At 43.8% G+C, this 20,663-nt stretch overlaps 2 protein-coding genes across 21 annotated transcripts in view; one reads left to right on the top strand and one right to left on the bottom strand.

Annotated features, from left to right (window-relative positions):
- NCOA3 (nuclear receptor coactivator 3) overlaps positions 1 to 12,846 on the top strand; it is a 157,228-nt gene extending 144,382 nt beyond the window's left edge. For 7 of the 12 annotated variants that reach the window (XM_063659005.1, XM_054466525.2, XM_054466527.2 and 4 more), the window contains 6 exons: positions 3,071 to 3,364; positions 4,975 to 5,079; positions 6,987 to 7,257; positions 8,386 to 8,560; positions 8,910 to 9,051; positions 9,384 to 12,846. In XM_063659005.1, the coding sequence (XP_063515075.1) occupies positions 3,071 to 3,364; positions 4,975 to 5,079; positions 6,987 to 7,257; positions 8,386 to 8,560; positions 8,910 to 9,051; positions 9,384 to 9,395 (999 nt within the window). In that variant the 3' untranslated portion in view covers positions 9,396 to 12,846. The remainder of the gene's footprint in view (positions 1 to 3,070; positions 3,365 to 4,974; positions 5,080 to 6,986; positions 7,258 to 8,385; positions 8,561 to 8,909; positions 9,052 to 9,383) is intronic. The other 5 variants (XM_054466529.2, XM_063659006.1, XM_054466530.2 and 2 more) reach the window with 3 other exon arrangements.
- Positions 12,847 to 13,626: 780 nt separating this feature from the next.
- SULF2 (sulfatase 2) overlaps positions 13,627 to 20,663 on the bottom strand; it is a 129,230-nt gene continuing 122,193 nt past the window's right edge. For 7 of the 9 annotated variants that reach the window (XM_054466534.2, XM_054466532.2, XM_054466541.2 and 4 more), the window contains exons 15-21: positions 20,085 to 20,144; positions 19,412 to 19,581; positions 19,033 to 19,175; positions 17,717 to 17,840; positions 15,661 to 15,694; positions 15,362 to 15,415; positions 13,627 to 14,359 (exon numbers count right to left, since the gene is read on the bottom strand). In XM_054466534.2, coding sequence (XP_054322509.1) covers positions 14,329 to 14,359; positions 15,362 to 15,415; positions 15,661 to 15,694; positions 17,717 to 17,840; positions 19,033 to 19,175; positions 19,412 to 19,581; positions 20,085 to 20,144 — 616 coding nt within the window. In that variant the 3' untranslated portion in view covers positions 13,627 to 14,328. Of the gene's footprint in view, positions 14,360 to 15,361; positions 15,416 to 15,660; positions 15,695 to 15,941; positions 19,176 to 19,411; positions 19,582 to 20,084; positions 20,145 to 20,663 lie in introns of those variants that run through there. The other 2 variants (XR_010125110.1, XR_010125109.1) reach the window with 1 other exon arrangement.

Raw genomic sequence — 20,663 nt, forward strand, 5'->3', positions numbered from 1 at the left:
TTCATTCTGCTGTGTACTAGATACACTGATATTCCCTTTGGTTTAGGGGTGTTTTCTTGTATAATTTCTTTATTAAGCTTATCTCTCCTGTGTTTTTTTTTTTTCTGACCTACTTTTCTGGGATTTCTGTTGACATGTTGGGCATTAAATTCATTCTATTTTTTTTTTTTTTTTGAGACGGAGTGTCGCTCTGTCGCCCAGGCTGGAGTGCGGTGGTGTGGTCTTGGCTCACTGCAAGCTCTGCCTCCCAGGTTCAAGCCATTCTCCTGCCTCAGCCTCCCGAGTAGCTGGGACTACAGGTACCCGCCACCACACCCAGCTAATTTTTTGTATTTTTAGTAGAGACGGGGTTTCACCGTGTTAGCGAGGATGGTCTTGATCCCCTGACCTCGTGATCCACCCACCTCAGCCTCCCAAAGTGCTGGGATTACAGGCGTGAGCCACCGCGCCTGGCCCTTCATTCTATATTTTGAAGTCTTCTCTATTTTTCTTGTCTTTGATTTGCTTGAATCACGTTCAGGCTTGGAAAGTGTTGGACGCTTTTATCGAGTATCTGGTGATCCCTGACTGTTCTTATATGTTAAGAGTGAGACATTAAGAAGCTGATTTGACACTTTGCAAGTGTGAGCAGCATCAATTGCCTTTACTGAGGGTAATTAGGTGGGGAACTAGCCCTAGCCCTTTTATTTCAGGACTCCCCAAATTTTTATTTATTTATTTTTGAGACGGAGTCTCTCCCTATCGCCCAGGCTGGAGTGCAGAAGCGCGATCTCGGCTCACTGCAACCTCCACCTCCTGTGTTCAAGCGATTCTCCTGCCTCAGCCTCCTGAGTAGCTGGGACTACAAGCGCACGCCACCACGCCGGCTTTTTTTTTGTATTTTTAGTGAAGACGGGGTTTCACCATATTGGCCAGGCTGGTCTCGAACTCCTGACCTCATGATCCACCTGCCTCAGCCTCCCAAAGTGCTGAGATTACAGGTGTGAGCCACTGCGCCTGGCCAGGACTCCCCAAATTTCCACATGTAGAGTTGTTTTCAACCACCACTACCACTCCTGCCCCCGGTAATCTTTTATTACCTGGTTGCATTTTGGGAGCTGGGCTATGGAGGCAAGTGTGGGATATTAAATTATAAAATATAAAATTGTATTTAAATTATAAATATGCTAAATATAAAATTTCCTGTTTTCAGCCTCTGCCTCACTCCTTTCTTAGGCTCTGCTTGGTGCCCCTGAACCCCTGTACCTTTGTGGGGTAGGTAGAAGGTACAGGCCTTTCAGGAGTCAGGGAGCAGGCAGGGAGGTAGCTGACCTCCTGCTCCATACTCAGACTCCTAACCAACCTCCTCATTTCAGCTTCATGCTCTGATCCCCTGCCACCCTCACTGGAGTCTCAATAGATACGTGGAATACATTTGCTCATTTTTCATATGTATTTTTCCTCTATAGGCACATAAGTCTAAGTTTTTCTGTTCTGTTGAGCTGGTTCCTACTTCTCTGTTCACTTTGTATCTTCTATTATAAATATCGAAATACTTGATCTTGTTGCCTTATTAGTGTTTTATGGATAAATACTACCTTTTAAGTATTTTTTTTTAAATAAACTGGATACCTCTTAGTTCCCTTTATTGTCATTTTAGTAGGGTTAGCATGCATCATCAGTCTGCCATGTTTAACTTAAACTATAGTTTGCTTTATTAAGATATCTACAGCCAGGCATGATGGTGTGTGCCTGTAGTCCCAGCTACTGGGGAGGCTGAGGTGGGAGGATCACATGAACCCAAGTTGATGGGACAAAGTTGAAACACAGTTGCCAGTTACTATGGTAACAGTCCAAGAGGTATCCTGGGAAGGGTCATAAGAGTGAAATGGAAGGAAGGGAGGGATACATGATATGCCCTGGAGAAAAAATTGACAGGACTTGGTGGTCACACGTGTGTACTCTTGGAAAGGGAGAATGGGAGAATGTGAAGAATCAAATTGCTGGGTTTTGGTTCCTGGGCAGTGAATGGTGATGCTGTGTACCGTCACCACTTGATATCTGTGAGGGATTGGTTCCAGGACCCCTGTGGATACCAAAATCCATGGATGCTCAAGTCCCTTGTATAAAACAGTCTAGTATTTGCATATAGCCTATGCACATCCTCCCACATAGTTTAAATCAGCTCTACATGACTTATAATACCTAATACGATGTAAATGTTATATATATTATATAGTTGTTACACTGCATTGTTTAGGGAATTATGACAAGAAGAATGATGACTATGTGTATTCAGTCAGGTACAGCCTCCGTTTCCTTCCCCTGGAATGTTTTCAGTCCCCTGTTGGTTGAATCCATGAGTGTGGAACCATGGATATGGAGGGCCAACTGTATTGTGATACAGTAGAGTAGGTTGCAGGAGAACAAGCCTGCTTGGGGGGAAGGGCTGTTGGGAATCATGGTGTCTGTTTTCTGCTTGTTAAGTTTGAGATACCTGAGACATCAGGGTGAAGATGTTAAGTAGGCATTTCCATAAACAAACCCAAAAGTTCAGAGATGTTTTGGCTGGAGACAAAAATGTGATCATTATCACCAGTGGATGAGAGCACCTAAGTAGAAAATATATCAAGAGAAAATAAGAGAGCCTAAGACTGAACCCTGATGAACAGTTAGCATTCATTCAAGGAAAGGCCAGAGAGATGGGAGAAAAATGAGAAGTGTTGCGAAGTACAGTGGGGTGAAGTATGCTTCAAGAGAGACATGTCAAGGGTGCTGGCTGCATGCTTGGCATTCAGTGCCTGTGGATGAGAAAATAAAGGTGAATGCACAGTACCTGGCAGGTTCTTGTCTTAGCACAGCCGGTTGTTCTCTTCTTCAGAATATCAACTTTTACTTCTTTTTCTGTCACCTGTGGGATGTTATTTTGAATGTATCCTTAGCATGTAGAGGAAGTGATGTCTGGCACATAACAAGCATTTACTTAAATACTTGTTGAATGACTGGATTTTTTTTGCACTTTCTTTAGAGCATTTGACTTCTGTTGCTTTCATAGATGTTCTTCACTGTTCTTTTATGTGTTGTGTTTAAGGGACAGGCATTAGAGCCCAAACAGGATGCTTTCCAAGGCCAAGAAGCAGCAGTAATGATGGATCAGAAGGCAGGATTATATGGACAGACATACCCAGCACAGGGGCCTCCAATGCAAGGAGGATTTCATCTTCAGGGACAATCACCATCTTTTAACTCTATGATGAATCAGATGAACCAGCAAGGCAATTTTCCTCTCCAAGGAATGCACCCGCGAGCCAACATCATGAGACCCCGGACAAACACCCCCAAGCAACTTAGAATGCAGCTTCAGCAGAGGCTGCAGGGCCAGCAGGTAACCAGTCATGTGTTCTTCCCTCTGGCTTCTCCTTCTGTTGTTTTCAGACTATGTTTCTCAGTGTTCTTACCACTGGTGCACTCTATCCCTGTCAACTAAAGAAATTCTTTTTGTTTTACTTCTGTGTAAGGTTTTATTTGTACAAATGGCTCCTTGTTAAGGAGTAGTTTTATGAGAATATTCTATTTTACAGATTAAAAAGTAAAAAAATGTCAGGAAGGATTGCTCTTGGGGAAGAAAAATGTTACTTGATGACTTTGTAGTCTTAAAGGTAGATAAGGTTTTTTTGAAAAAAAATCCTTACTGCTAATAACCAAATACTTAAACCTTCTTGATTTCAGCATTTTTAATGGAACTCTTCTTTCTAGATGTTTTATAAAACTAGAGCTGTCTTTTAATATTCTAAAATATGACTTCTGTTTACCCTATTGTTTTCTTAGTCCCCAAGAAATGCTTTAAAATTCAATTGTTTTTATTGTTTATGTCTTCAAACCATATAAGTAGATGAATGCCTGAGGTTTTTTGTTTTTTTTTTTTTTGAGTTGGAGTCTTGCTCTGTTGCCCAGGCTGGAGTGCAGTGGCACGATCTTGGCTCACTGCAACCTCTACCTTCTGGGTTCAGGTGATTCTCATGCCTCAGCCTCCCGAGTAGCTGGGGAGCCACCCAAGCCCAGCTAGTTTTTGTATTTTTAGTAGAGACAGGGTTTCACCATGTTGTCCAGGCCTGTCTTGAACTCCTGACCTCGGGTGATCTCCTGCCTTGCCCTTGCAAAGTGCTGGGATTACAGGCGTGAGCCACCGTGTGCGGCCAAATGCCTGAGTTTGGAATCCAAAGAGCCGGAGACTGCATTGCATAAATATTCTTAAAAGTCAGTTTAGGTACTCAGAAAAGCTGTGTTATTGCATTCATTTTACTTTCTGCCGTTTCTTTTCACTAAAAGTCATTTAGGGAAAGCTAATGGAGTTTATTCAGAATTCCTCTGATCAACTTAAAGGTATTTCCCCATGTGCCCGAATAATCCCAGAGAAAGCCTGACTATAAATCTTTTGAGTTTCTGTTGTGTGTGTGTATATATATATTATTTATTTATTATGATTTTTTCTGATAGGGTTTCAGGATGGAATGCAGTGGTGCAGTCACAGCTCACTGCAGCCTTGACCTCCCAGGCTCAGGTGATCATTCCACCTCAGCCTCCCAGGTAGCTGGGACTACAGGAGTGTGCCACCACTCTTGGCTAATTTTTTGTAGAGATGGGGTTTCTTCATGTTGCCCAGGCTGATCTCAGACTCTTGGGCTCAAGTGATCTGCCCACCTCAGCCTCTCAAAGTGCCGGGATTACAGGTGTGAAGATATTCTTTAAGCTGCAAAATTGCACTTTACTTTTTTTTCCCCAGTGCCAAACAGTAGCCCATCATATGCTAGCCAAAGACTTTTCAACATTGACCTTTATGCAGTGTGAAAGTACTGGTTCAGTTCAGATGTGACTTAGCCAGGTTATTGTGTTTGGAGATATCATTACATCATTGGCTGGTGCTGAGGGTCTGGAAAGCTGTTTTGGCAGACTGACGTGCTCTGCTTGCATTCTAACCAACTTGTCTCACCTCAGTTTTTGAATCAGAGCCGACAGGCACTTGAATTGAAAATGGAAAACCCTACTGCTGGTGGTGCTGCGGTGATGAGGCCTATGATGCAGCCCCAGGTGAGCTCCCAGGTGAGGATGATGAGCCTCTCCACATGCATTGCTCTGTGCTCAGGACAGGGCTTGGCCTGTGGTTGGCTCTCAGTAAATGTTTGTTAAACAAATGAAGGTAATTCTAAATTTCTTGTGTAAGAAAGCAGTCGCATTAAAGACTTTCAACTCTTCCATTCTTCTCTCTGGCTGGTGACTGGGAGGAATCAGAGGAGGGAGAGGTTTCTTCATTAAAACCATTGATTAGTGTTTTTTTAATTGGTTCCCTTTGTGATCAGTTGCTGTACTGTGAGAACAGCTATCACTTGCCTTTGTAGGAATTTAAAATAATAAATCTGTAAATGTTCCTCTGTTCCTGGATTATGAAACAACATGCACACTGGGTAAAATTCTGAAATTATAAAGAAGAAAATAAAGAATACATAATCCTGTTCTCAGTGATAGCCTCTGAGATGACCTGTTTCCTGTAGTAGGAGGGGATATTAAAATTCCCTTCTACTTCCAGCCAGTGGCGGAGACAGTATTGAGGGGTTTTTTTAATGTGCATGAGGCAGATGACCACACAGCAAGCCTCTACTGTGATTTGAAATGTTGTTTCTAATTGTTTTTTAAAAAACAACTGTGAAATGCTTGATTTTTATTGTCTTATGCCTACTTGGAAGTACTGATATTTACATTTTCTTGATAATAAAACATCTTGTGGAAGCTGAGGCTAGAATGTCCTACAGAAAGATGATAAATGTTTGCTTTTTGGAGATGACCCGTAGCTAGTAGAGCTGAAATCAGCTTCCTTGTTGTACTTCGGTTATGTCACCTTCTGAACCTCCAGATAGCTTCTGCTTGCCCCTTACCTCTTTCTGAAAGTTTAAAGAAAGTACAAGATTTTCTGAGGTGGACCCCTGCTTATCTGAGTATAACCTCATCTTTTTATTTTTTTTGGCTTCATGTTTCAGCCCTCCACCACCCCAACACACTGAATCCTCATTTTCCTGTAGTTGTCTTTCATAGATCCTGAAAAATTTGTCCTCAGATTCCACCCCTAAATGTTTTTTTACTTTGTGGAATGTTTCTAGTCATGTTAAAGCTTGACAGTGTGTCGTCTTTTGTCTTTTAACCCCAGATAATTTTCAGGTCCCTCTTCTTCAGTTCTCCCTCCCTCCCCTTGCAATAGCCAGAAAGCTTTTTTTTTTCTTTTTCTTTTTCTTTTTTGAGAGTCACTGTTGCCCAGGCTCTGGAGTACAGTGGCACGATCTCGGCTCACTGCAGCATCAGTTCCCTGGGTTTAAGGGATTTTCCTGCCTCAGCCTCCTGAGTAGCTGGGATTACAGGTGCTCACCACCACGGCTGGCTAGTTTTTGTATTTTTAGTAGAGACAGGGTTTCACCATGTTGGCCAGGCTGGTCTCGAACTCCTGACCTCAAGTTATCTGCCCGCCTTGGCCTCCCAAAGTGCTGGGATTACAGGCGTGAGCCAATGCACCAGGTCAGAAAGCTTTTATGTGAAGAATTGTATGTTTTGGCCGGCACAGTGGCTCACACCTGTAATTTAAGCACTTTGGGAGGCCGAGGTGGGCGGATCACCTGAGGTTAGGAGTTTGAGACCAGCCTGGCTAACATGGTGAAGCACCATCTCTACTAAAAATAGAAAAATTAGCCAGAGTGGTGGTGCATGCCTGTAATCCCAGCTACTTGGGAGGCTGAGGCAGAAGACTCACTTGAACCTGGGAGGCGAAGGTTGCTGTGAGGCGAGATTGTGCCACTGCGCTCTAGCCTGGGCGACAGAGTGAGACCCTGTTTAAAAAAAAAAAAAAAAAAAAAAGGCCCTGGGTGTTTTCTGTCTTATACCTGGTGTATTGTGGGGGTACTATATGTATGCAACTGGCAGGTTCTTGTTATATATATGTAATTGCACTCTTTCTTGGGTATTAGCAGGGTTTTCTTAATGCTCAAATGGTTGCCCAACGCAGCAGAGAGCTGCTAAGTCATCACTTCCGACAACAGAGGGTGGCTATGATGATGCAGCAGCAACAGCAGCAGCAGCAGCAGCAGCAGCAACAGCAACAGCAACAGCAACAGCAGCAAACCCAGGCTTTCAGCCCACCTCCTAATGTGACTGCTTCCCCCAGCATGGATGGGCTTTTGGCGGGACCCACAATGCCACAAGCTCCACCGCAACAGTTTCCATATCAACCAAATTATGGTAAATCTGACAGTGAAAATATGCCTTCCCCAAGTTAACATTACTAAGGACATAAGCTTCACTACATTTATTGCACATGAAAGACAAAAATACGATTCACTCCCTCTTTACTTCACAAGGAAAACCAAATTAAACTATTGGAAAACAAAAATGCTGCAGCACACAGGTAATTGAGACAGGTGTATCCTGTCATAGTTGAGTATTTTTTTCAGGTGTTTTTTTTTTCAGTCCCACTCATTGAGTCCCCAAACTCTGGAAGAAACACTGCAAAGTTGTCCCTTTGCCCCTTCTTATATGTTCCAGTATAGTAGAACTCTCTAATCTCTGAATGCTTGGTCAAGTCAGTGAGAGGAGTGCACTTTGTGGGCTTTTAAGTTGATTTTCTTGATGACTTGGATTTATTATTATTTTTTTGAGATGGGGTCTTGCTCTGTCACCCAGGTTGGAGTGCAGTGGTGTGATCTTGGCTCACTGCAACCTCCACCTCCTGGGTTCAAGTGATTCTCCTGCCTCAGCCTCCCGAGTAGCTGGGACTACAGGTGCGTTCCACCACCCCCGGCTATTTTTTTTGAATTTTTAATAGAGACAGGGTTTCGCCGTGTTAGCCAGGATGGTCTCGATCTCCTGACCTCGTGATCTGCCTGCATCGGCCCCCCAAAGTGCTGGAATTACAGGCGTGAGCCACCACACCAGGCCCTGGATTTATTATTACAGTGATGCAGATACCTCTTCATTTCAGCCTTTGAGAGGTTCCAGGAACATGGTGGGAATAAAGGTGTCTATTGGGGAGCCCTGTCATCTGAGGATTATAACTCCCCTGCCCTTTAAAGAGGGATGGAGTGATGTGATTTGAGTGATACGGAGTCCCTTTTCTACAGAAGGCCCATTGAAGCAACTGATCTTTCAGTGATCCAGACGGTGCTCCTTTCTGTAGTAAGCCTGTTACTCTAGTCGTCATCTTGGTGAGAATCTAGAATACCTGGGGGGCAGCATCTTATAGCACTCTGTATTTTACACTTATCACTTCCCTCCACCCCCCCTCCTTTAAAAAAAAATTACTACAGAAATCTGATATTCTAAGGAGGAGGCATTTGGGCATTTTTATTTCTTCTGTTTTATTTTTGTAAGGAATGGGACAACAACCAGATCCAGCCTTTGGTCGAGTGTCTAGTCCTCCCAATGCAATGATGTCATCAAGAATGGGTCCCTCCCAGAATCCCATGATGCAACACCCGCAGGCTGCATCCATCTATCAGTCCTCAGAAATGAAGGGCTGGCCATCAGGAAATTTGGCGAGGAACAGGTAAAGAACAGTGACTTATAAAGTTAGTCACATCCTAGTCCCAGAAGTCTCGAGAACTTAATGTATTTTTCAGTCAAGCCTTTTTGGATGGAGAGGTTGAAAGGACTGGGTTCATATTAGAAGGTGTGATTTGGCTTGTCCATTTTGAGAGTCCTTCAAGCATGCACATATCTATTAGGGTGTCTAGTATAGAAAGCTGTGAAAAATGGATCACAGGCTGTCAGGGAGTTTTCTAACATTCCCAGCTTAAGTATAGCAATGTTTGACACAATTGTAGTAATTTCTGTGGGCATGCCCTTTGTCGCTAAAGTGACTTCCAGAGGTAATATTACCATTTGTTTACTTACAGCTCCTTTTCCCAGCAGCAGTTCGCCCACCAGGGGAATCCTGCAGCATATAGTATGGTGCACGTGAATGGCAGCAGCGGTCACATGGGACAGATGAACATGAACCCCATGCCCATGTCTGGCATGCCTATGGGTCCTGATCAGGTATGGGATCGATTCCTTACCTTTTTCAAAAAGTTTGTCTTGTTCTCTGGATAGAACTGAAGCCTCGGCTATAATCAGAATGTGCTAGGTATATTTTAACTTGAATGTATAATTTAAAATATAGTAATTGAAAAAACTTGGTTTGAAGGCATTGGGCCATTAGATACTTTTGGTAAGCCAGAGCTGCATTGTAAAATGGGATCTCAGGAACCTGAATCACTCAGCCAGAGCTGCACTGTAAGCCATGAATGTGGACATGGGTATTTTTTTGTTGTGCAAAGCATGTGTTTTATTTTTTTTATTATTTTTTTTTTTTTTCTGGTTGCTGACAGAAATACTGCTGACATCTCTGCACCAGGACCTCTTAAGGAAACCACTGTACAAATGACACTGCACTAGGATTATTGGGAAGGAATCATTGTTCCAGGCATCCATCTTTGAAGAAAGGACCGGCTTTGAGCTCTGTCAAGGGTATTTTAAGTGATGTCATTTGAGCAGGACTGGATTTTAAGCCGAAGGGCAATATCTACGTGTTTTTTCCCCCTCCTCCTGCTGTGTATCATGGTGTTCAAAACAGAAATGTTTTTTGGCATTCCACCTCCTAGGGATATAATTCTGGAGACGTGGAGTGTTACTGATCATAAAACTTTTGTGTCACTTTTTTCTGCCTTGCTAGCCAAAATCTCTTAAATACACGTAAGTGGGCCAGAGAACATTGGAAGAATCAAGAGAGATTAGAATATCTGGTTTCTCTAGTTGCAGTATTGGACAAAGAGCATAGTCCCAGCCTTCAGGTGTTTTTGTCACTACCAAGTAGTTCTGTGTTGACCCCTTGTCCAGTGGAATTGGTGATTCTGAATTGTCCTTTACTAACGGTGTTGAGTTGCTCTGTCCCTATTATTTGTCCTAGGCTTTCTCCTAATGAAGGTTTTCATTTGCCGTTCATGTCCTGTAATAATTCACCTTCAGGAACTGTCATGGATGTCCAAATGGCTTTGCAGAAGGGAAATGAGATGACAGTATTTAATTGTAGCAGTAGCAAACTTTTCACATGCTAATGTGCAGCTGAGTGCACTTTATTTAAAAAGAAAAGAATGGATAAATGCAATATTCTTGAGGTCTTGAGGGAATAGTGAAACACATTCCTGGTTTTTGCCTACACTTACGTGTTAGACAAGAACTATGATTTTTTTTTTTTAAAGTACTGGTGTCACCCTTTGCCTATATGGTAGAGCAATAATGCTTTTTGAAAATAAACTTCTGAAAACCCAAGGCCAGGTACTGCATTCTGAATCAGAATCTCGCAGTGTTTCTGTGAATAGATTTTTCTGTAAATACGACCTTTAAGATACTGTATTATGTAAAATATGTATATACCTTTTTTTGTAGGTCACAACAACTCATTTTTACAGAGTTTGTGAAGCTAAATATTTAACATTGTTGATTTCAGTAAGCTGTGTGGTGAGGCTACCAGTGGAAGAGACATCCCTTGACTTTTGTGGCCTGGGGGAGGGGTAGTGCTCCACAGCTTTTCCTTCCCCACCCCCCAGCCTTAGATGCCTCGCTCTTTTCAATCTCTTAATCTAAATGCTTTTTAAAGAGATTATTTGTTTAGATGTAGGCATTTTAATTTTTTAAAAATTCCTCTACCAGAACTAAGCACTTTGTTAATTTGGGGGGAAAGAATAGATATGGGGAAATAAACTTTAAAAAATCAGGAATTTAAAAAAATCGAGCAGTTTGAAGAGAATCTTTTGGATTTTAAGCAGTCCGAAATAATAGCAATTCATAGGTTGTGTGTGTGTGTGTGTGTGTGTGTTCAATTATGTTACCTTTTCATCCCCTTTAGGAGCGTTTTCAGATTTTGGTTGCTAAGACCTGAATCCCACATTGAGATCTCGAGTAGAATCCTTGGTGTGGTTTCTGGTGTCTGCTCAGCTGTCCCCTCATTCTACTAATGTGATGCTTTCATTATGTCCCTGTGGATTAGAATAGTGTCAGTTATTTCTTAAGTAACTCAGTACCCAGAACAGCCAGTTTTACTGTGATTCAGAGCCACAGTCTAACTGAGCACCTTTTAAACCCCTCCCTCTTCTGCCCCCTACCACTTTCTGCTGTTGCCTCTCTTTGACAGCTGTTTTAGTCAGTTGGGAGGAAGGAAAAATCAAGTTTAATTCCCTTTATCTGGGTTAATTCATTTGGTTCAAATAGTTGAAGGAACTGGGTTTCTGAATGTCTGTGAATTTCAGAGGTCTCTGCTAGCCTTGGTGTCATTTTCTAGCAATAACTGAGAGCCAGTTAATTTTAAGAATTTCACACATTTAGCCAATCGTTCTAGATGTCTCTGAAGGTAAGATCATTTAATATCTTTGATATGCTTACGAGTAAGTGAATCCTGATTATTTCCAGACCCACCCCTAGAGTGGATCTTATTTTCAAAGCAGTATAGACAATTATGAGTTTGCCCTCTTTCCCCTACCAAGTTCAAAATATATCTAAGATTGTAAATCCAAAAACTTCCATTGTAGTGGCCTGTGCTTTTCAGATAGTATACTCTCCTGTTTGGAGGCAGAGGTAGAACCAAGTCAGTCTGTCTCTTTTTCAGCTCAATTGTATCTGAACCTTCTTTAAGTTATGTGTGTGGGGAGAAATAGAATGGTGCTCTTATCTTTCTTGACTTTAAAAAAAATTATTAAAAACAAAAAATTTTTTTGCAATCGTTTCCTCAGACCTGGCTCCAGGCTAACTGGAAGGCAGCACTCCCTTTTTTATATAGTAGAAAAATGAAGTTTATTATAAGTTTTTATATTTTCTACTTGTTCATTTGGTGCAAACTCAAGATTCTGATTTTCTTTTAATAGGTGCAGTCTTTGAGATAATTTGTTTTTACCTGTATTGCCCTTTATCTTTTTTAGGTAATTGTTTGTACTCCTGCTGTCTACCTCTCCTCACACCCCAGCACCCCCCATTTTTTCAAACCTTGGTATCTGTTGGGTGAACAGTATAATCTTTTCATCTGCTTTTAGAATGTGGGATATTTCCAGTACCTACTTTTTTTTTTTGCTGACTCCAAAGATATATAAATAAAAAATATATATTTTATAAAGATCAGAATGATATAAAGGAGATACATGTTTCTTCCTTTAAAAAATAAATGGAAGTTACATTGTTAATGTTCATATTATGATGCCACTTTTCTAAACTGCATCTGGATTGAAAGGTGTAAATATCAATAACAGTGCTACTTAGTTATCAGTATTTAATATCTGAGGTGAGTTGGGGGTATCTATATTAGGGGTAGGGTATTACAGAAGATAATTGGCTTGATGTCCTAGAAGTTCTTTGATCCAGAGGTAGCTGCAGCTGAAAGTAAACAGAATGGATTGCCAGTTACATGTATGCCTGCCCAGTTCCCTTTTTATTTGCAGAAGCTGTGAGTTTTGTTCACAATTAGGTTCCTAGGAACAAAACCTCTCAAGGATTGATTTATTGTTTTCAACTCCAAGGCACACTGTTAATAAACGAGCAGGGTGTTTTCTCCCTTTCTAATATATGGAGTTTTGAAGAATAAAATATGAGAGCAATATTTAAATTCTCAGGAATTGACTTATACTCTTGAGAATGAATTCAGTTTCAATCAAGTTTACATTATGTTGCTTAAAAAAATAGAAATTATTCTTTATCCTGCAAAGAATTGAAACCACATGAAATGACTTATGGGGGATGGTGAGCTGTGACTGCTTTGCTGACCATTTTGGATGTCATTGTAAATAAAGGTTTCTATTTAAAATTGGAGCCTAAAGAGTTTGTTTTGTTTTTTTTTAAATCCCTGTTGGACTAAGGGTAAAGGAGGTTAAGGAAGCCTATTTCAAATAATGGTAACAGTTTCTAAGAAGTTAAAAAATGCCACTAGGGAGTTGCTAGGGAGCCTTGGCCTGTTTGGGGCATTGAAACAAATGTGGGTGCTTTAGGGATTATCTCTGTCATCTGTTAAATGAGAAATGGGTTGGACTGGTGATTGATAGTTGAAATCTGTCAACTACTTGTATCAGGTTAGACTACATGATACACAAAGAAGGGTTGGCCAAGGCGAATTTCTTTGCAATTGATTAATACTTTTAAAAAATGAAGTACTAAAGCTGGTATACTATGAGACTTACCTGTAGTCCCTTGAAGTATGGTAGACTTTAGTCAATCTACAACCATCTACTCCCCTTTTAAGAAAATCTTCTAAACCCAAGGCATTTTTTTCCAAAAAGATGTTGACTGGTAGTATCTTGAATACTTTAAAAAAAACAGACACACCAAAAAACTCCCAAGAAATGGCCTTTTACAAAATGTCAAAGGTTTCTTCGTACCAACTGCTGGTCATTGGCTGGGGTTTTGAACACTGTATGACAATACTTATACTACAAAATTTTTTTTACAAATACAGTTTCATCAAAACTTGGGACATACATCAACTTCATTTCTTTTCAGTACCTTAAAAAAAAACATCAGTTCTGGGACATAACAAAGAAATACTAGGAGAAATGGTATCTGGACAGGAACAGAAATGTCCACAACGGCGAGGGATTTTCTTTTACACTGGCCACAGAGCGTTTATTGACACCACCACTCCTGAAAATTGGGATTTCTTATTAGGTTCCCCTAAAAGTTCCCATGTTGGTTACAGGTAAAGAGTCACATATATACAATGAAGGCAGTTTCTTCAGAGGCAACCAGGGTTTATAGTGCTAGGTAAATGTCATCTCTTTTGTGCTACTGACTCATTGACTCATTGTCAAACGTCTCTGCACTGTTTTCAGCCTCTCCACGTTGCCTCTGTCCTGCTTCTTAGTTCCTTCTTTGTGACAAACCAAAAGAATAAGAGGATTTAGAACAGGACTGCTTTTCCCCTATGATTTAAAAATTCCAATGACTTTCGCCCTTGGGGGAAATTTCCAAGGAAATCTCTCTCGCTCGCTCTCTTCGTTTTCCTTTGTGAGCTTCTGGGGGAGGGTTAGTGGTGACTTTTTGATACGAAAAAATGCATTTTGTGCAGCTGGTGAGGTATAATCCAAAGCAAAAGCAGGGGCAAAAATGGACTTCCTGAAGTTCTCTCTGCTCCTGCTGGTTATCCTCCAGAATCTGCCATGTTGACTGAGAGTGAGTGCTTGCTTTCTCAGGCCTCCTGGCCAATAGCACAGGTCTGCTGGAAATCACCCACATGGTTTTTCATTGCCTGTGCAGTCAGGTGATGCCTCTATGTTTTTGGAGGTCCACCTCTGTTGTTTCTTAACCTTCCCAGCCTTCCCACAGTTGTCCCCTAAAGAACAAAACAAACTCATCTTAGCACTTAGCTATCACGGTCTTTATCATGACTTCCTAATCGGTCCTATAGCTGAGGAGGCTTTGCTTCAAGGCTGCTGAGAATGAATATTTCTAGGTTACTTAGAACGGGATTGCTATCACCTAGTCACCTCAATTTTTTGTTTACTTATACACTCAATGCCTGGCAAGGATGGCATTTAAGGATCTGGATAGAATAGTGGCTAAGGAGATTGTGATATGTAAAGATTCTGTACCTTAATTCTAGAAGCACCGAAGAAAGGCTTACGTGACCTGTTACTAATGTCCTATTAAAGCCATACAGGTTTATATGCATATAAAGGAAGAAATGAGTAGACCAGAGGTTGCAAGTGGCAGCTCACCAAGGGGGATAATTTGCCCACATGGTTAACTTAATGTCAAATTAGATGATGATGATAAAGAATTCTCACACATACCAGCATTTTTGGATTTGGTAGATGAATTAGAAAATCTGGCAAATCTCAGCCCATTCCTGCAGGGAGCAAACTGGCCTGCTCCCTTTAGAATAGAGGTGAACCTTCTAGGTTGCCAGTCTCTTAGTCCCTGCCAGCCCCCAATGGCACTGGAGTGACAGTTTGTAGCTTGGGCTTTTTGGAAACCATTTAATGAGGCCATCCTACTACTGATGTTGTATATCAGTTAGCACTTTTGCAGCCCCAGCCTTCAAGATGCCTAGCAATTTGTAATATTTAAATGCTTCTCAACCTCTAATAGCTCAAGTTTACCAAGCACAGATTATAGCGAGAACAGCAGTGTACTGGACAAGGCATTCATCTAAAACATGAAATGGATTCAAGTGTTTTCTTAGGGAAAGATGTGCATGAGTACTTCCCCCCCACCCTCATCATAAGAACAAATGAAGGGTGGTATGTAAGAAATGGCATGCAAATAGAATAGCATTGGTAAAATGAAGCGGTCAGAACCAGATTTCTATTTGTAAGCTGGTTCCTCAACTCACAGTGATTTGGAAGAAGGTCTCTTCATTTCTGGCCACTTTCGACGCTGAAACTGCCTAAGTTTTCAAGTGTCAAAAGGAGAATGAATGTTAACCATCACCAAGAAAGAAAAAGTCCCCAAAGAACTATACAAAGAAGGTCTCCTAGGTGACACCTATCTTTGGTGGGTGATCCTGGTCTCGGGCAGACCAGAGGGAAGGGCAGTTTCTCAACATAACAGGTGCAGACTCAGAGAGATGAGACTGAAGGATGGGCCAAGATAGGAGAACTTTGTTTAGGCTTTAATAATAAAACGAAATACCTGTATTGCTCATAGCTTCCTCCATCTTTAAGTCCTAAATGAAGGAGAAATGAAAAACAAAACAGGAGCAGATAGTTTAGGCAAAACAACCCCAACACACCAGAAAACCATCTTATGCTTTTTTGTCACAATCCCATGATGCTGATAGTGTTCCCTACTCAGAGTAGACTGAATTATGAGGGGAACCTGCCCTAAGTCTCCTAGATAGCCTTGTAGATTGCCTAAAATCCAGTATCACCATGATCAGTTTCAGGACCCTGATGACGTCATTTGGCACTGACCTTAGTTATGGTGAGGGAGGTGGACGCAGGCATGAACGTCTGTGCTCCAGAGGACAGAAAGCCAACAGCCCTGACCAAGTGCAGGAGGGAGAGTTCCCCTTTGGGCTCTGGGGAAGTTTTCCTGAGGTTGTGGCAGGATCAAGTGCGTGGGCTCCAGGGTCAGCCCACCTTGTTCACCTTACTCCTCCATAAAATGAGGATAAGAAGATTCACCTCAAAGCTTATCAGCTAACACATGTAAAATGCTCAGCACAGAGCCTGGCACACAGTGACTAATATGTCATTGCACTTTGATCACAAGAGTAGCAGCACTTGAGTGGCGGAGGTTAGGAAGCTACTAGTGAAAATTGTGATCATATCAGGCTCCTGACCAGGAGGTATTAGTGCAACATCTTGTGTAAACACATTAGCTCTTCCCTCTTCATAACTAGAGCCGACTGTAGCGTCTGAATTCCTCCTAAGCTGTGTAGCCATTTTCCTGACATGAACTCTAGGCATCCTCTTAGACACAGTCCCTTCCCCAAGGGACTTCAAATACCAAAGGTTTTTTTTAGGCCACTCTCTCTCACTAGTAAGTGAACTTCATTTTTCTTTTAGCTTTGTTTTCTTAATACATATTTTTTTATTTTTAGAGATGGGGCGACAGCTCTGTCTCCCAGGCTGGAGTGCAGTGGTGCTATCATAGCTCACCGTAACCTTGAACTCCTGGGCTCAAGTATCCTCCCACCTCAGCCTTCCAAAGCCCTGGAATCATAGGCATGAGCAACCATGCCTGTTTAGCTTTTTTCATCTTAAAATATCTATCTGGTTGGCATTCTAAGCTTAAAACTGCAGATTTTGTCCTGTCCCAAACAAAACTCAGGATTTACCTGGGACTCCTAATCCCGCACCTCCCATCACCATGTTCTCTGGGGGCTTCACCACCTGAATCTGAAATCCATCATCTTCACTGCTCCCAGCTCTAGTCCAAGCCACCACCATCTCTCCCTGGATAACTGGGCCATCTTTGCTGTTTTCTCCCATAAAGTCCCATTCTCCACCTAGCAATGTCGGTGCCCAGGTTAAAACCCTCCATTGGCTTCCTGATACACCACAAATGAAATCTAAACTCTACCGTGGCCTAGGAAGCCCCGCACAGGGTGGCCCGATGCCCTCCCGCCACTCTCCACTGGCCTCAGTTGTGCTGGCTGCACCCCCTGAGCTGCTTTCTGCTCCTCACACTTTAAGCTTCCTGGAGCGCCAGCCCTCCACGTTTTCTCAGTGGTCGATTGCGTCCTACTCTTCAGGACTCAGTTCAGAGGTCTGACCCTGGTTTTATTTAGCAGTGCCCTTCCCCAGTCACACTGGATTCTACCATCCAGTTTTACCCTTTCCATACAAGCAAGAGGCCTCCCGCTGTGGACTGCTCTTCTTAGGACAACACCGGCTCCGCACAAGTCAGCGAGGATGGGGTCATCTTTAGTCAACATGGTTTCAGGTGTAAGTTCTCAGGAAGTGTTTGTTGAATGCATGAGTGAACAAAAGGGAGGACAATGAAATGAGAGGGAATTCCGTGCGTCTCCTGGGCAGTTGATGCAGGTATTCCTCTCTCAGAAGCACAGCTTGTCAAAGGTCATCTGCCTGCTATGGACAGGGGCTCCCATGACTCGTCTGGAACTGTATCACCTCTCAAAGCCTGGTGATTTCAGGCTCATTCTTGGGTAGACACCACCTCCTGAGTCCCTTCTTTTGGTTACCCTGCTGTCCAAGGGCCCCATGTTGGGGTGCCTACTCACCCAGGTCCATGTTTCGAGTCCGGGGGTTACACTGCTTGTAACCCTTGCAGCTCCTCAGCTCCATGAGCTGTACATGTAGCTGGTTGAGGACATCCCTGTCCAGTGTGTTCACTGCGTTCATCAGCTAGTTGCAAAAAAGGTAGTCTGTCAACAAGGTAAGTACAGGGACTCTCCCCCTGCCTTTCTTCTACCAACTAGGGGACATATTTCAGGCAGGTGGCGGGTGGAAGCTGCTAGGGGCTGGTGACCTGCTTACTCCAACTTCTGCAAGAGCCAGCGTTTGGAAGAGTTAGGTGACTTTTTGGCTTCAAGTCCCACCAGGTTCACTCTTCATGAGAATGAAAACTCAGGAGAATAAAAACCATGCCTTAAAAACCATGTCTGTGTATTTAACATTGGAGTTCTGCAGCCACTGGTCAGGAAACTTCCCAAGCTTGGAAAGAAAGCCTTCCAAGTCTTGGTTTTTATCAGCAGCCTTCATTCAGGGGCCCTCAGCTCCTCCTGATTGCAAAGCAGCGATGTGATGAAAGGACGGGTAAGTGGCCTGGGTTCTTGTGTAGTCTGGGAGCTACCGGTGACGGACTTAACCTACCCCTTTGGTAAAGTATGAGGGTGAACCTATCTAAGGAGAAAGACTGCACGCCTATGTAGTAATGAAAGCATTTGTGCTGCTGACATTTAAACATCAGATTTCATTTAAATTATTTCAGGCTTTTCTTGAAAAGTCAAAGCCTGGGCAATACCAAGGCCACAGTACAGGAAAGCTCTAGTGCTGGAGCTCAGTAGTGACTGTCCCTGTACAAGGGCCCACATGTTCCGATGACCAGACATGCCACTGCTCCTTTTGGTCTTGTGTGGTCCTGGGCCACTTCAGTCGCATGTGTGTTTAGATGGCTTACTGTATGGAAGCACTTAGCAGAGTGCTTGGTGCAGTGTGTTACTGTTACATTAGCTGCGTGGTCCGTGTAGGCCCTGCAGTGGGTAATATTTGGCTTGATCCTACAGCTTGACAGTTTTAAGAGTCTTCACAAGTTCCGGCAAAACCTGGTTGCATGCTGCATGTTAAGTTAGAGGGAAGAAACCATATATATTACACATGCAGTGTGATGGAGGCAAAAAGCAGGGTGATGGAGGCAAAAAGCGCTGATTGAACACGGAACCCCCAATCTCAGCAGCTTCACAACTTACTCCCACTGGCTCAGGGACTCAGTGGGACTTGGACAATTTGTCATCACTTCCGTGAGGTTGTGGGGGGGCTTACCTGGCAACACTGGTGTACCCCACACCCCCATCTCTCTAGCTTGGGTCGTCTGTACCTGGTAGGGGTCTGTGTTGAGATCAAAGTACTCTAGGAAGCCAGTTGCAAATTCACAGAAGAGGAAATTGTGAGTCTCATTGATGGTCCTCATGCACCAGTACGTGTTATTGTTGGCGCTGGTGCAGGCACAGAAAGGCCCCACTGCCAAGGAAGAGAGAGCATGTCCTGAGTGCCTGAGGGAGGAGGCCCCATCTGCCAACAGTGATTCCTGTCAGAGTCCCCAAAACCAGTTCGTCAAATGCCAAGAGGCTGTCCCGAGCACCGTGGACCCCTGGTGTTGGGGACCCCCCTTTTGAGAGAGGTCTGGGTCACTGAGTGGAGAAGTTTCTTGACCCTCTGGGCCCCAGCCTGTCCACCCCTGCCCTGGGCTTGCTCACGTGTCCAGAAAGGCGCGGTCTGCCAGTGCTGGTTGTCGTGGGTGAAGCACGTGAGGCCTGGCATGCTGCACGTGTCGTTGTTCTGTAGGCGCTTGAGCAGCTTGCGGAGTTTCTTCTTGCGCTTCTGCTCCCGCAACAGCCACACCTTGTCCTTCTCTTGCAGGCCCTTCCTATGGGTGCAGAGGGCCACACACACCTTGGGCCTCTGAGGGATCGGTGACCCCGTGTCTCTGCTCTTCCTGTCCACCTAGGGGCTGGGCTGAGGCTTCTCCAACAGCCACGGGCATAGCAATTCAGGGTCCCAAGTCCCAGTGCTGATCCAAGACAGAGCCGGGACCAGAACCTGGGTCTTGTCATTCTACTTTAACTCCCAAGGGGGCACAAGCTGGGGACAGAACCAGGCAGCTACTGGGACTCCTGTTGACACCCCTTTCCCCTCCTTCTTGTGTCCTGCCCTGCTTGGTGGAGTTGCAGCAACCCCATTTAGCCACAAGGGGGCGTCGGAGGCCCGCTCAGTGTTGATTGGGAAGTAAGGCCTCTTCGAGGGCCACCGGGGACTTCCCAGGGAAGGGCCTGGACTTCTTTCCTGTCCTTCTGTGTTTTAGCTTAAGGGAGGGCCACCTCCTCACGCAGGCCTCTGCATCTCTTCCCCAGGACCTCAAGCTGCTCTTACCTGAAAGGATGCAGACTGGAGCCTTTGTGCTTGAGGCGGCCTTTGTGCTGGGTGTGGTAGCTGTAACAGACCCCCCAGCCCCAGGCTTCAGGAGTGGCTCAGAGGGCTCCGCTGGCAGGTTCGAGCTGAGATTTCTGGGACTCCCGTGTGTTGCTGCTGCCCCACCCCCGTCCCTCCTTCTGGGGTGATGGTGGGGAGGGTACGACCCTATCCCCAGGGCAGCAGGTACCTTCCTGAGTGGCTTCTTTCTCCAAGCATGAGCCAGGACTCTGCCTGGACTTTTGCTAGACTTTAGCAGGTCGGGTTAATTGTAATTTAGCCACGACTAGAAACTGGGCCTGGCTTTAGGTGCATCAGCCTCAGCATCCTTTTTCCTTTCTTTTTTGATGGTTAATTTTACATGTCAAAGCCTCAGCATCTTGAGGTTGGTTCCCTCACCACCCTGCCTACTCACGCTTGGTCGGGGTCAACACAGGGGAGCCTGTATTTTGCAAGACTTTCTGGAAAGGCAACAGGGCTTCTACACCTGTGCTGTCCAGTATGGGAGGCACTGGCCAGTGTGTGGCCACAGGTGGCTAC

This window comes from Pongo pygmaeus, chromosome 21 (assembly GCF_028885625.2).
Source record: "Pongo pygmaeus isolate AG05252 chromosome 21, NHGRI_mPonPyg2-v2.0_pri, whole genome shotgun sequence".
NCBI lineage: Eukaryota > Metazoa > Chordata > Mammalia > Primates > Hominidae > Pongo > Pongo pygmaeus.